General features: G+C 40.9%; 1 protein-coding gene across 1 annotated transcript in view; it reads right to left on the bottom strand.

Moving 5' to 3' along the window:
• The window catches only part of CSMD3 (CUB and Sushi multiple domains 3), a 1,325,501-nt gene that overhangs the window by 901,646 nt on the left and 409,624 nt on the right, over positions 1-14,231 (bottom strand). The window contains exon 5 of the mRNA XM_014603846.3: positions 13,441-13,648. Within this exon, the coding sequence (XP_014459332.1) occupies positions 13,441-13,648 (208 nt within the window). The remainder of the gene's footprint in view (positions 1-13,440; positions 13,649-14,231) is intronic.

Here is a 14,231-nt window from a genome sequence, read left to right as displayed (position 1 = left end):
AATGTTTTATTTTGAACATGTTGTCAGTGTCTTTTTAAAGCTATATGCTAAATTTGGGAATAATGTGGAATAATTTAAGTTGATCCTCAAACTTCATTTTTCAATGGATAAAATTGTTTGCCACCCAAATTTCATATAGGTATAGTGTGCTGCGTACAGATGCTTTTTGCCTTTTAGTGTGACCTGCCAGTTAATAATGTGGAAGACAAGATATGGTCATACACTATCGGTGCACACTGGTTGTGTAACATGCAGTTCAATAAAACCTGTCTTATCTTAACAGTGTGCTAGACCTAGTATAAAGGCAATGCAATAGGAAAACCATATATTTATAGGCTGGTATAAAGCAGACCTACTCTGTTATATTAGTACAGATACTTTCTTCCATTTGCTCGTTCCATACCCCTTTGTTTCAACACCTGTTCCCTCAAAGAAAAAAATAGAGAGAAGAGAGAAAGATGCTGGCTCCTACTCTGATTAGCTCTTGGTACTAGAGTCTAGGCCTATTTTTGATGGACACAAATCGGTTCTCATAACAGTACTCGAGTTGGTAAGCACCCAGGTGCTTATCATTATATACATGTCCTGCCATGTTCCAGACATGGGCTGCAGGAATCAGCTGGACTGAGAGCCAGGCTTGGCTGGGTACAGCAGCAGCAGTGCATAAGTTCCTCCTTTCAGCATCTGCTCCCAGACCACAGGAACACCTGGGTGGTGGAGGTAGCAGGGGATAGAAGCTGTAACCTGCATGCCACTGTCACTGTCCCCAGTTGAATATGGCACCGTAAGCAGGTTCTCAACACAGCCCCTGGCTAAAGTAGGATAAGAATGGCCCTGGGCCTTTCTCTGTTCCCAGGTTGGTTGGAGAAAATGGCAGTGGTGGCAGGCACATACCCCCTTCATGCACCTACCTGCTCCCTGTCCAGCTCCAAAATGTCATGTGCCTTATCCCCTCCCCCACATGATATCAGAGGTAGCGTGTTACAACCCTCCTTGGTAAATCCTGGGTCCTCCCATGGCTTAGGATGACTCCTTGCACACTAATAATCTTAAATGAAAAATGTGTGTGCATCTTCATACAGTATTCACTGTTAGTCTTCACAGTTCCAGGAGCATAGGAGAGATGAGATTAGAAACTAATAAACAGAGTTAGTTCTTTGTAAGGGCACCACATTTAACCTACGGGCTGTGACATTTTATGAAATCGGTGGCTTACCTACTCTTAGAAAGTCTCTGATTACTTATAGATATATAAGGCTTGTGTATATGGGAAGACTAAGAAAAGTTATAACTATAAGCATAAAGTCATTGAACGTAAGCCACATCATGTTGCATGCCTTTGTGAATGTTCTCAGTCAGGAGTAAAATGTCCTTAGATCACTATAGTTTAATCATTCCTTAACCACACCTTTAGTTGAATTCTTACATTTCTTCTATGCTTAGGGTAACTATATGGGACAATGTGAAATCCATGATGCTGCCTGTCTGCCTACCCCTTCTTCCTCCCTGCCTGCCTCATTAATGACTCCAGGGTTCTTTACTTGATAAGTGATAACAATCAGCTGTAAAGTAACAATTAGTGTTAATACGGCTCTTTACTCCACAGCTCCTGCTCTGCCTCCAAGCCCCATGTGGACACTCATTTTTTATTAACGGGATGCTCATTCTAATTTTCACCAGCCAGCTGGCACTAGCTTACAGAATCTGGGACTGACCTGGCCAATCTGGGACATCCAGCTACCCTATTTGTGTTCCTGTTTTGACCAACCCAGAGACTTGCTTAGAGACTTTAAGTAACAAGTTATAGATTCTTATATCTGTTGGGTGTGGAGGCTCTTTATTTTAAATATCATATTGCAACTAACTATTGTCTTAAAATAAGATTTGATGATCACTTCTGATAACTGACATAATTCAGTTTCAGTGTAGAGCTTAACACAGTTCCCTTATCCTGTTGAAATATTTAAATGTGATTGTATATCATGCTTTGAAATATTATCTGAGCAGTGAATAAAGAAAAGGCTCATTATAGTAAAGTACTGGTGGAAGGGTAGGAGAAACCTATCTGTATTTCTCCAGAAACACAAAAAGAAAGATAGAACAACATTAATATATAAAATGGAAAAGATTCCCTGTCTAACTTCCAAGTTATACATATCTCATGAGAAGAGGCTGAGAGAACTGGGCTTATTGAGTCTGGAGAAGAGAAGACTGAGGGGGGATTTAATAACAGCCTTCTACTACCTGAAGTGGGGTTCAAAAGAGGATGGAGCTGGACTGCTCTCAGTGATGTCAGATGACAGAAAAAGGAGCAATGGTCTTAAGTTGTAGCAAAGGAAGTTTAGGTTAGATATTAGGAAGAATTTTGCCAGTAGGAAGGTAGTAAAACACTGGAACAGGCTACTCAGAGAGGTGGTGGAAGCTCCATCCTTGGAGGTTTTCAAGACCCAGCTAAACAAGGCTTTGGCTGGGATGATCTAGTTGGGGGTGGTCCTGCTTTGAGCAGGGGGTTGGATTGGGTGACCTCCTGAGATCCCTTTCAACTATCATAGTTTCATAGACATTAGGGGCTGGAAGGGACCTCAAAAGATCATTGGGTCCAGCCCCTCCGCTATAGGCGGGAAGTCAGCTGGGATCAAGTGACCCCCAACAAGAAATAAATCCAGCTGTTTTTTGAAGGAGTCCAGAGTAGGTGCTTGCACCATCTCTGCAGGGAGTTTGTTCCAGATCCTGGATACGCACACTGTACCCCTCATGAAACTGTAGGCTGCCACCAAGTCCCCCCTGAGCCTTCTCTTCTCTAGACAGAAGTGTCCCAAGTCCCTCAGCCTCTCCTCATACAGCCTTCCCTCCAGGCCCTGGATCATACGAGTGGCTCTCCTTTGGACTCTCTCAAGTCTCTCCACATCCTTCCTGAAGTGGGGGGACTAATACTGGACACAGTACTCCAGCTGCAGTCTAACTAGGGTTGAGTTAAGTGGGAGAATGACTTCCCTGGTTTTGCTTGAGATGCATCGGTGAATGCGCACCAGAGTTTGGTTACCTTGTCTGCCACCACATTATTTTTTTATTATTTCTATGTGTTCTTATGCCTTTCAGAAATCAGGGAAAATATCGTGGCCACTGGCTCCCTTTTTCAATCCATATGTGTCATATCTCTGTCAGTGATCTGTGTAAGCATAATTCATAGTTTCTTTCAAAGTACCTTTTGTATAATTTCATGCCCCCCCCCCCTCACAATACTCTCCCCCACTTGTACTGTATTCACTTTGTCATATGAAGACAGCATCCAGGACAGTTCCCACCTTAAATCCATTACAGCTCTTTATCAGTCATGTCTGATAGTACATTTAGTCTTGTCTCACAAATATCTCTTCCTTTCCAAAATGTCTTGTGGTATCCTGGATAAAGTGGCTATTGTCTTGTTTAGTTCTGGCTATTAATGTAATGTATAGTCATTAGTCAATTAGATTTTTCTGCTTTGCATTCTACAGCAGTGTCTTGCTTTTATACATTATTTACACTCCTATTTATATCTGTTGTAATAAAGCAACAGCCCTATTGAGAGCTGTTTGAGGTGCCATAAACTGCATGTGACACACATGCACCCATTTACCATGCTGCAGCACAGCCCCAAAATTTGAAACAGGAAAATCCTAGTAAAAAAATGGTTCAAAAAAAACCAACCAAACAAAAACACCCCAAAAAAAGAAACAAAAAACCCAACGTGGCATGGCTCATGTGGCAGCAGTAAGCACTGCCAGAAACAGAACCTAGCTGGCAGCCAGAGCGTAGCTCAGAGGATCAGCATTGCTGCTGCCCTGGGAAGCCCCCAAGACCCTAGGTAAGACTGCTGGGGCCAGCACAGGTGCTGACCCCAGCCTCCCCTACCCTGTCCAGGACAATTTGGGGTGCACCAGAGCACAAATATGTGCCACTGCTATTTGTGCCATGGCAAACACACACCCCTGCATGTGCACACTTATCTGGACATGCCCTTAGTGTCTAAACTTTGCCCTCTTACACGGGAGCAATGATTATATTTTCTTCATCAAGCAAGGTCAGTTTTGCCTTTGTTCAACTACTGACAATTGTAAGCCATTTGTAGCTGTAAGCTGGCATTTAAATCTCCTTATTCAAATGGTGTTACTCCACTATCATTATTTCCCTTACGATTGTCTATTTGAGCCTTAAGAGTAGATCATAAAAATCTTTTGAAAGAAATAGTGTCAAACATGTAACAATGCTTGAATACTCCATTTCCTCACTTCCTAGTTCTCAATGATCTTTTCGGAAGCAATCTGGGATGCGGGGAAAGACTAAACTCCCTTATTTCCATCTCCACTCAGCACATACATGCATCTTTTATTTATGTCTTACTACTTTTTCTAATTTGCCAACGTTTACTATGTTCTTTTCATTTCTTGTCATACAGTAGGGCCGTTCGAAATTTTGCCACCAATTTTGTTTTGATGCTGTTTTGAGGTCAAAACAGCACAATCAAAATGAAACTGATATCATTGAAACAATATGAGGCAAGTTAAAATGTTTTGCCTCTTCAGCCCCCTGCATCAAGCAGGAAAGATAACTGGGGGTCAGGTGACCCCAGCAAGGTGACTGCCTAGCCTCCTCTTGATGATTTCCATGGTACGTGATTGTACCACCCCTGGAGGGAGCCTATTCCACAGTCTGGACACCTTAGTTGTAAAGCAGTTTTTCCTAATGCTGAGTTTGAAATGACCTTCCAGGAGTTTGTGACCATCACTCCTAGTTTTCCCCAAGGGTGCCCTGGTGAACAGTTGCTCACCGAGACCTAGATGTATACTTCTCATATAGCGGTAAGCTGCTACCAAGTCCCCTCTCAGCCTTCTCTTTTTCAGGCTGAAGAGCCCCAGGTCCCTCAGCCTTTCCTCATATGGCTTGCCATGCAAATCTCTGTTCATATGGGTAGCCCTTCTCTGGACTCTCTCAAGCTGTACCACAGCCCAGAACTGGATGCAATACTCCAGCTGTGGTCTCACCAATGCAGAGTAGAGCAGGAGAATCACTTCTTCACAATGGTTTTGCTGGAGATGAATTAATTGACGCATGCCAGGGTATTGTTAGCCCTGCTGACTACAGTATCGCACTGCCAGCTCACGTTCATACTGTGGTCAATTATTACCCCCAGGTTTGTGATGCAAGTGATGGGAGTTCTTCAGTCCTACTGCCTGATGAGAGGCAGCAGGTGCATAAGCACCCATGTTACGAGTTTTGCCGGTCAACAGCTAGAGGTACAGGGCTGCAGAACCCCCCTGCACTGATCTCCTTAACAGCTGGCAGGCTTCATGGCCACAGTAGGGCCTAGAAGGCCTGTAGTTTTCACCCCACTCTGCCCCAAGACAGACACAGTCCCACAAGCACCCTTGTCATGAGTTTTGCCTGTCTGCAGCTGGAGGTGCAGGGCCCCAGAACCCAGAAGCCCTGCACCTATCTCCTTGACAGCTTCATGGCCCCAGCAGGGGCTACTAGGCCTGCAGCTTTCACCCTGCTGAGCCTTAACACACACAGTGTCACCCATGTCATGAGTTTTGCTCATCTGCAGCTTGAGATAGTTTTCTCAAACCCCCTGCACCTATCTCTGTGAAACTTAGCAGGCTTCATGTCCTCAGAAGGGGCTATCATTCCTGCAAGTTTCATCCAAATCAGGCTGGAAATGACAAGGCTATAGATTGTTTAACCTTCCCCGTTATACCCTATGGGCAAAAGATCAAAACAGGGTAGAAATGGCGAAACTGTTTCAATGGAACGGAACAGCTGTTTCGAATCAAAACAAAACTCAAAAGGGAATGCTGTTTCGTTGAAACGCTGGTCGAAACGGCGTACTGCCATTTCACACAGCCTTATCGTACAGTGAACTCTGTTACACATCTAAATGCTGTTGGAACATCACATTAAAGTGAGCCAGTGTTTTCCCTGCACATAGACTCCCATAGCTTTTTAAGGCCCATGAGCTCCAGGTGGCCATGCACACTAGCTGAAAATAAATTCATCCTGTTTAGAGAAAAAGCAACAACTGCTCTGTTCTATGGACATGAATGGCAACCTGTTGTGATAATGTTGGCACGTGAGGTTGTTAATGGTGATCAAAGCATCAAAATGTTTTTAAAAGTCTCCTCAAGACCCATTTCCACCACGGTGATTGAACTATGAGCTACCAAGTGAAAATGCCCAGGGAAGATGGCCAACAGGCATTTTAAAAACAGCTAAAAAAAGTAGGTAAACCAAAACAGGCTAATGTCACTTAATATCGCATCCTGAGGCATGGAGGAGAAAACGAGTTCTTTCTTCCAAAAATCTAACTATTATAGGAATATAAATCTCAACTAAGTGACACCTTCCATGTTCACACACAACTGTTTTAGCCCAGTTCCAAAAGTTTCAATGAAACAAAGAAATATGAATATATCTAACAAATGTGTCGATAGATGCATAGAATTAATGATTGTATATCCGTGTATGTAAACCTTGGGAGTTTGGGGAATAATGGAACTAAATTTTGGGGGGAACTGAACAACTAACAGGAGTTCAGAAATCCAGGGGTTCAGCTTACCCCCATCTTCCCAGTCATAAGGGGCGTTTTTTTGTTTGTTTGTTTTGTTTTGGGGTTTTTTGCATTTCCATTGCCTGATAAGTGTGTTTAATTTTTTGTTCACCTTTCCAAAAAAGTGGTTCTCTTGAGAAAAGGCAGCTATGGTCTGTCTTTATTCAGGACCCTATCCAACAAAGCAAGCTCCCTTTATCCTAGTTTGGGGACAGACTTCTTCCCTTCCAAAGTTATTGCTATACATGGGATGGGGCATGATGAGGTTGCTAAGGCAACATATGGACTAAATGAAAGTTGCAAGAAACAATCATTTTATGACATGATAATTTACTGAGTAGAAGAACCATCAACCTTGACTTTGTGAATTAAAAAAGGAGGGAGAATCCATCTTCTTCACACAGTATAACTCCCCCTTTCCACCCTACACCTATAGAATTATTTTAAATTGAACTTCCATAAACTGGCATTTCTTTTGTCATGGAAAACTGCTTGGAGAGTCTTAAATCAAAAGTATTCAAAATGCCATAAATTTTCAAGTCATGAAATGCATACACAAAGCTGATGAAACTCTCCTTTTAACTCTTCCTCTGTAGTAGTAGAGGGGTGATAACTATGATTACTTGATTTAATTAAATGGTCTGCTGCTTTAGGAACTAAAGTGGGTTTGAAAGATTTTGATAAAACTATTTTCCACTGGAAACTGCTCTCTTGTTAAATTCAAAACCAAAACTTTTCATGGGAACATACTAGTATGAGTGAAACTTTCACCAGGAAACATATTCTGGCCCTCAGGTGTACTTTCTGATTCAACCCCCCAAAAGCCAGCTAGTTAAGAAAGCCAATAGGGTCAAACCACTCCCCTTACAAGACTCAAAGTACACAGGTTTGAGTCCTTCACATAAAAGACCCAGATATCTCTTTTAAAATGTTCAAATGCCTTTTTTTAAACTACAGATGGATAAAAACAGTTTGCTTGTTTTATATTTCAACAATTTGCCTATACAATATCAGGAATTATATATATATATATATATATATATATATATATATATATATATATATATATATATTATGGATAGATATAATATTCTATAACAGAATAATGTGTAAGACATAAAGAAAACCAAGTCTGAGTTCCCAATCAATCTGACATGAACCTGGGTCACTCATTATGTTTTCACATGACTGACTTAACCAGCAGTTCATTAGAGTACTGTACTTAAAATACATTAAATTACTGTATTCCACCATAATTGATTGCTGGAATATTCCTGTGAAAGGTCAAACCCAGTACTGCAGCTATTTATATTTTTAAACATCCCAGTATGGATTAGTGGTTGGTGCTCAGTCTTTTAAAGTGGCAGGCCATATGTTTGTGACCCCACAGGCCACCACTGCACTATGGTAAGGGAGGAAGAGAGGGACAAGGGAGGTGGATAGCCAGTATCAAAGGTAGGAAAGGGAGAGAGGTGGGAAGAGAGGGAGGAAGAGCATTTACAATAAGCAGTGGCTTTCACAGAGAAGGGAGGAAGAGAGAGAGCTTACCTAAGTAAGCAAGGCCTGCAATGGGGAAGGGTGGAGAGAGAAAATGAGAGAGAGTAAAGGTGGCATCACATATTCAACTTATTCCTCAGTCTTCTGCATTTCTGCAAGGAAGCATTAGCTCCTTCCAACAACAACTTCTTGATAGCACCATTGTTTCCTGTAACACACATAATGACTGATTGGGTATGCATAGTGTGTCAAGGCATGGCTTGGTCCTCCAGCATCCCTGAAGGCTGTGTTCCTTTATCTCTTTGCCAGTGCCTCCAGGAGGTCTGTCTGTCATGGTGAACTATACTATCCCATGGAGGCAGAGCCCAGCTCACAGTTAAATGTGTGGTCTCACTACTCAGCCCTGTCTTACTTTGTACACAGGATAAAATCCTTCCTGCCCAAAGAGTACAGTAGGAATTCACCTCCGAGACCATCCTGTCATGGAAAAATATACCAGTTCCTGTCCCATCAGCATATCTGGCATTACTTACAAACTGGGAGGAAGGCACTGAGCAGGAACTCATATATGGGTATTTCCAAAGTTAGCTCACAACTTTTAGAAACAGCACATGCCATGATCAGGTAAAGGAGGGATGCTTTAGTAACTTTCCTGAATCGGAATTACTGTCAGAGCCTTGTGGGGTGGTACTGCCGTAGGAGATTACTATGTACTTAGTGTGGAAACTGGTTGCTGTAATTTCTAAAGGTGATGGCTAGAGTGAAGGGAAATGCCTGTAGCCATTTTTGGAGCCCTTCTACAATGCCCTGTGGATAGACGAGCCAGGAAAAGCATGGTGCTAACATATAGGTTAGGGACAAACATTTAAAAAGCCTGAGCCTGAATTGATTCAATCTTTGCAGGTTAGTCTAACCTGGCTAAGCTAAATTGGTTTTGTAATCAGACAGACATCCCAGAAATGCAGGCACATGCCTGCAGTGGCTCAGGCTAGAACCCAGGGGTCACTAGAGCAGCCCTCCCTTCCCTTACACAGAGCTGATCTGAGGGGGGCATGGCCAGGCCCTGGCAGGATGCTATGATTAGGGAGGAATTCTTCCCCCCTTCCTTACCGACCCAGCAGGGAATGTTTATCACCCCTAACTGAGCATTTATCAGCTCATTAAGAAAACAAAGGAACATTACCAGCTATCTATTAATCCTGCCTTTTGTCTCATGTGCAACATCTTGGAGGTAGCAGGCATGTGGTCTGCTAGCTAATGCTGAGAGGTGTCTGTGAGGGACAGGGAAATGCCTGCTTAACAGACTGGGGAGGGAAGGTGGAGAGCAGAAACCAGATTGACACCTACAGAGACTACCGGAGCTGCAGCCAGAGAGCAGTGGTGAGGGGGCAGAGAGCCCTGCCCAGCCCAGAGAGCACGCCGGGATGTTGGGGTGTCTGGTTTATCTTAAACCAGCAAGGGATCTGGGACAAACACTGCATAAACCGGTTTGAGCCAAATCAGTTAAATCTGATACTACATTGAACTGGGTTTGGTTGAAACCCATTTCAGACATTCTCAAACTGATTTATGTGCGCTGAAAATCTGTTCTGTTACAGGTTTAAATCAGTTTCTGATCACTTAAACCAGTTTGTGTAGTGTCTCTCCCTAGCCCTACTGGACTGCTAAGGACTCCTCCCACACTGCCACTCCCACTGTGGACTTCTTTCTGCCAAACAAGAGACTGCATGGCCAGGACCTCAGCCATGTCCACAGGCCTATGCAGGGTTCTACAAACCATCCCACATAGACAGAAGATGAACAAGCTCTCTGAAGAAGCAATACCATGCTTTGCTCTGTTAGCATTAGTATGGCATGCACTGAATCTGCTGACACTGGATTTTACCGAATTTAGGTCTTCTCAGCATTCATTTCCCTAAACTCCTTATTCCAGATGGCTTCCCTAACTAATTTCCTTAGGTGATGAAAATTCTTCCTTTGGAATTAAGAAAGATCTTTAGTTATTACAACAACTTTGCTTATCCCTCCAGCTGTTTGATATGGATTTAACTCAGGACTAAGATTATTTTCCATGGTATTCTCATAACTTTCCCAAACCATGGGCAGCAGGGATTCAGTGAGAGCTGGAAAATGATAAGCCTTTAGAAGTGGAAACCTGGCATGCACACTATGGTTCTGCACTCCCAGCATAAGGTGTGGGCAGCAGTGTTGTAACAGAGCCAGGCTCCCAGGGCCAAGTGGAAGCAGCAACTCCTGATTCATGAGTACATGTGGCTGCTGGCAGCACCTACTTTTTTTGCCCCCTTCCCTTCCTCCCCAAGTGGGTACCTGGATCAGTTGCCCCTCCCTAGTTTCACCACTATGTGGGGGGGGGGGGGGAGGGGGAGGGCAGTCCAATAGGTGAAGTTCCCTGGAAGGCCAGCTAAACAATGCTCTGTTCTGTGCTCAGCTGTCACTGGAAACCTCCAAAGACAGGGGCCCCCACAAAGCACCTTGGGATCACTGCATACTGTCTCCCTTGCTGCTGAGTACCAGTAATACATGCTCTTGCCGTGCTCTGCAGTGCCGTGCTCTGAACTATGGGGCCCTTCAGTAGCTGTACACACTTGGCCTGCCACATTTTGTGGCACTACAGACTTCCCAGAAGTTCTGTACCATTAAAGAATCATTACCACACTCCTGTTCAAACAGCATCAAAATGAGATTAAGATTTAACTCCAGAATACAATGCAGCTTGATAGTTAGGGCATTTCTGTGTGATAAGAAAATTTACATACCATCAAGAAGAGGAGAGAGTAAAACCCAGGGTCAATGAACTCATTCTGGAGGTGAGGGACATCATCACAACCAATAATTCCTCTTTCCCTCCGCTTTTGTTAGTATAGCCTTTCATTTTCTTTGATTTCTTATAAAATGCCCCAGAACAAAATATTCCATTTCAGATCAAATGTAAATGTTTCTCTTATTTTTGGCAAGGAAAAAAAATCATTCCATTTTTTGTTTGGCTGCTGAGCTGAATAATCAGTTATTCATCTAGCTTTGTTCATCAACTGTCAAAACCAGCAGCCTATTTAAAATTACGTCAAATGGAGAATAGCTGAGAGAGATTACGAAGTGATTTTAGCAGCTTTTTTTGGTATTTTATTCAAAAGACATTTTTTAAGAAAGACTTAGCACAATTATTTTTCTACATGAATACCTTGCAGCTGGAAAGACAACAGTTGCAATGGTTCATGTGGAATTCTATTTCCATTTGCTACCAAACCACTAGTGGCTTTATGCACTTTTAGGTTGGTTGGTATTGTTTGTACCTCACAAATAAAAAGTAGTAAATACTTTGTTATTTATGGAGATGGGCAGTAGGATTAGGGTGGATTTGTTTGCAATCAGTAGTTGTAGTAGCTAAATTAGATAGTGAAATCTCAGAAGTGAATTAAAAAGATATTATTGATGGTTCAAGGACTTTTTTCATTTAATAGGATTCCATGTATTTATATATAATTTGTCCACTAGAGTAAGATAAGATATCAAGATCCTACTTGTAATCTTAGATATAGAAAATTGTATGCACACATCATAAAAGTGATTAATCTGGAGCTCAACCTCAAACTGTATTCTAAAGGGATATAAAGTATTAACACTGTAAATCTAATTAACAGATCTCTGTTAATTAAGTTCTGCAAATCTATTTTTTCTGGCATATGGAGAAGTACCTTTGCATAAATTAGTACATCAATCTAATTCAGGGAATATGAATGACAAGTTAAGAAAAGAATGTTCTTTCAATCTGCTCTTCTAAATTAGCAATTATTAAATTACCATCTTAATGCTTTTTATTTTTTGTAGATAGATAATATAAGTATTTCCATATATAATTTAACCCTGTTATAGCCTTTAAATATATTCAAAACTGACTTGGATTAGGAAAAATTTAACTCACTATCTGGAGCTTTATTTTAGACTACATACCTAAAATTTGCTTAAAAGCAAATCGAGATTGAACAATTTAACTGATTCACATTCTTTTTATGCCATTTTACCTCATTAATAATGATAATACATTCCAGTTTAAAATTAATTAAGCTAAGAGCTAGTTTAGAAAATTTCATATCAACAGCTTGAAAAAAAAAATCAATGGCAAATCAGAACTTTTCAATACAGATAATTAACTCACATAAGTAGTTGCATGAATTAGCTTATAAAATGCCATTCATTAAAGCTGAGATTTCATCATTTATCTTGGAATATGTTACATAGCCTCTAGAAATAGAACATAGAGATCATATGTAGAAATAAAGTCTACTCTTTCAAAAATTCTATTGTTGCCTAATTCATGAGTGTTCCGACTATAAATCTACCGCATGCGTGTGAGAGAATGTGCACACATGTTTCCGCCAGCCCCCCCCCCCCCCCCTCCACATGCTCCTTACTAGACCCAACATCCATATTGCTTAAATAGTGGGCTCAATCTTATCGCCTTCAACAGACCTATACTTTTGACAGTGGTGGAACCTCTGGACCACTGGATAAAAGGAGTGCAATAACACTGCACAATTCCTTCTGAACCAGAGTACCCCATCATACCTCAGGAACTTCAATTTTCTTTTTTTTTTGTGTAGTTTGAATCAGTTAATATAACAAAGGAAAATTGTCTGATCCAAACATTCCAAGAGCATATAAAACTGCTGTGAATAACTATGCCATATAGTTATAAAATTTCCAGCACTACTTCCCTCAAAATTAACTACTCATCTTTTCATATGTATTCTTTTACAAAATGAGTCAGATGCTAAAACGTTCCTTTAATTTTTCTATTGAATTAATTTTATACAAGTGCAGTTATACTCAAGCCAGGAACTACAGTGGCAACTTAAAGAAATCTTCTTAGAACCACTGTGACAACAAACTAAATATGTGAAGAAGGAAGAGATGCAGTTGGAGAGCACCAAGCAATGCGTCAGAAAGGTCCATCTAGATTGGTCAGCTTTAGAGACATCCAGCACTGTACAAGTTTAGAGACATCTTGGACAGGTTGCACTGTGATAAAGTATATCCTGATTCACTACATTCAGAAACCCCATGATATAATTAACAGTTAATTTTTTAATGCAAATGCAGCAAAAATAAATAAATAGATCTAGTAATGTAACTAGGCAAATGAGTCTACAGTGTCTTTTCATTTTGAACTTCCATAATTTAAGAGCTGGTATACATCTGATCAAAAGCTTAATTTTCGTACCTAAATACAAATCATATTTGTTTCAGTGATACTGTAGTGTTATCAGGAGCAAAAGCTGTATGACCATGCCTACCTATTAACAATCACCTTTACAGGCTTAAAAATCTTTCAGGTTACTTACCATATTGTTGGAGGTTCGGAACCTTCTATTTCCAAGTAATCATACTTTTCTTCCATTTGAAAATCTGTAAATATTAGTGAAATGGTATCTCCAGGCTCTGCCACAATGGTCCATGTGCAGTCTGCATTATTATGATATTCATTTGGGAAACCGGGGCTGGAGACGATGCCACTGGATCCCCTCATTGTTCCTCCACATGCATCTTCAGCTGTTTGAAAAAAATATGCAGCAAGGAAATGTGAAGTGTTATTAAAAGGCTATCATGGTTACACTCCATTGCAACATTGTGTTACCTTCTCTGCAACACAAATAATTACTGTTATCCTAATGTGTTTGGATAATTTATTATTTTATGGGAAACTTCTAATAGGCTTCCGTTGTGTGATTTTGATTAACTTTTCCCCAATTCATCTTCATGAAAAATGCTGTGAAAAATATCAAATTAATTTATGGTTCTCACATTTGCTTAACTCCAGACTTACTTTTGGATCAAATTTCTTAGCATTTGCAGGTTGCTGTGTGTAGAATGCAACATTCATCCTTAATGTAAATTATATTGAAAAATGAGATTTCGTTAACAAAGGCATGAATGCCCTGGCCATTCTGCGCTAATTGCACTATAATTACTTATTTCAGTGGCTACTTCTAATTTTTTATTATAAATGAAATCATAGACCTTTTCTTCATTTTTTCCAGTGAAAAAGCAATTGCTGCATAGCAGTTTTCAGATGAGTGCTGTTCATGGGTAATTTCTTGAATGTCATGTCCCTGACACCTTCATGGTCATGCTC

Source organism: Alligator mississippiensis, chromosome 3 (assembly GCF_030867095.1).
Source record: "Alligator mississippiensis isolate rAllMis1 chromosome 3, rAllMis1, whole genome shotgun sequence".
Taxonomy (NCBI): Eukaryota; Metazoa; Chordata; order Crocodylia; family Alligatoridae; genus Alligator; species Alligator mississippiensis.
This window is presented reverse-complemented; position numbering and strand designations above follow the sequence as displayed.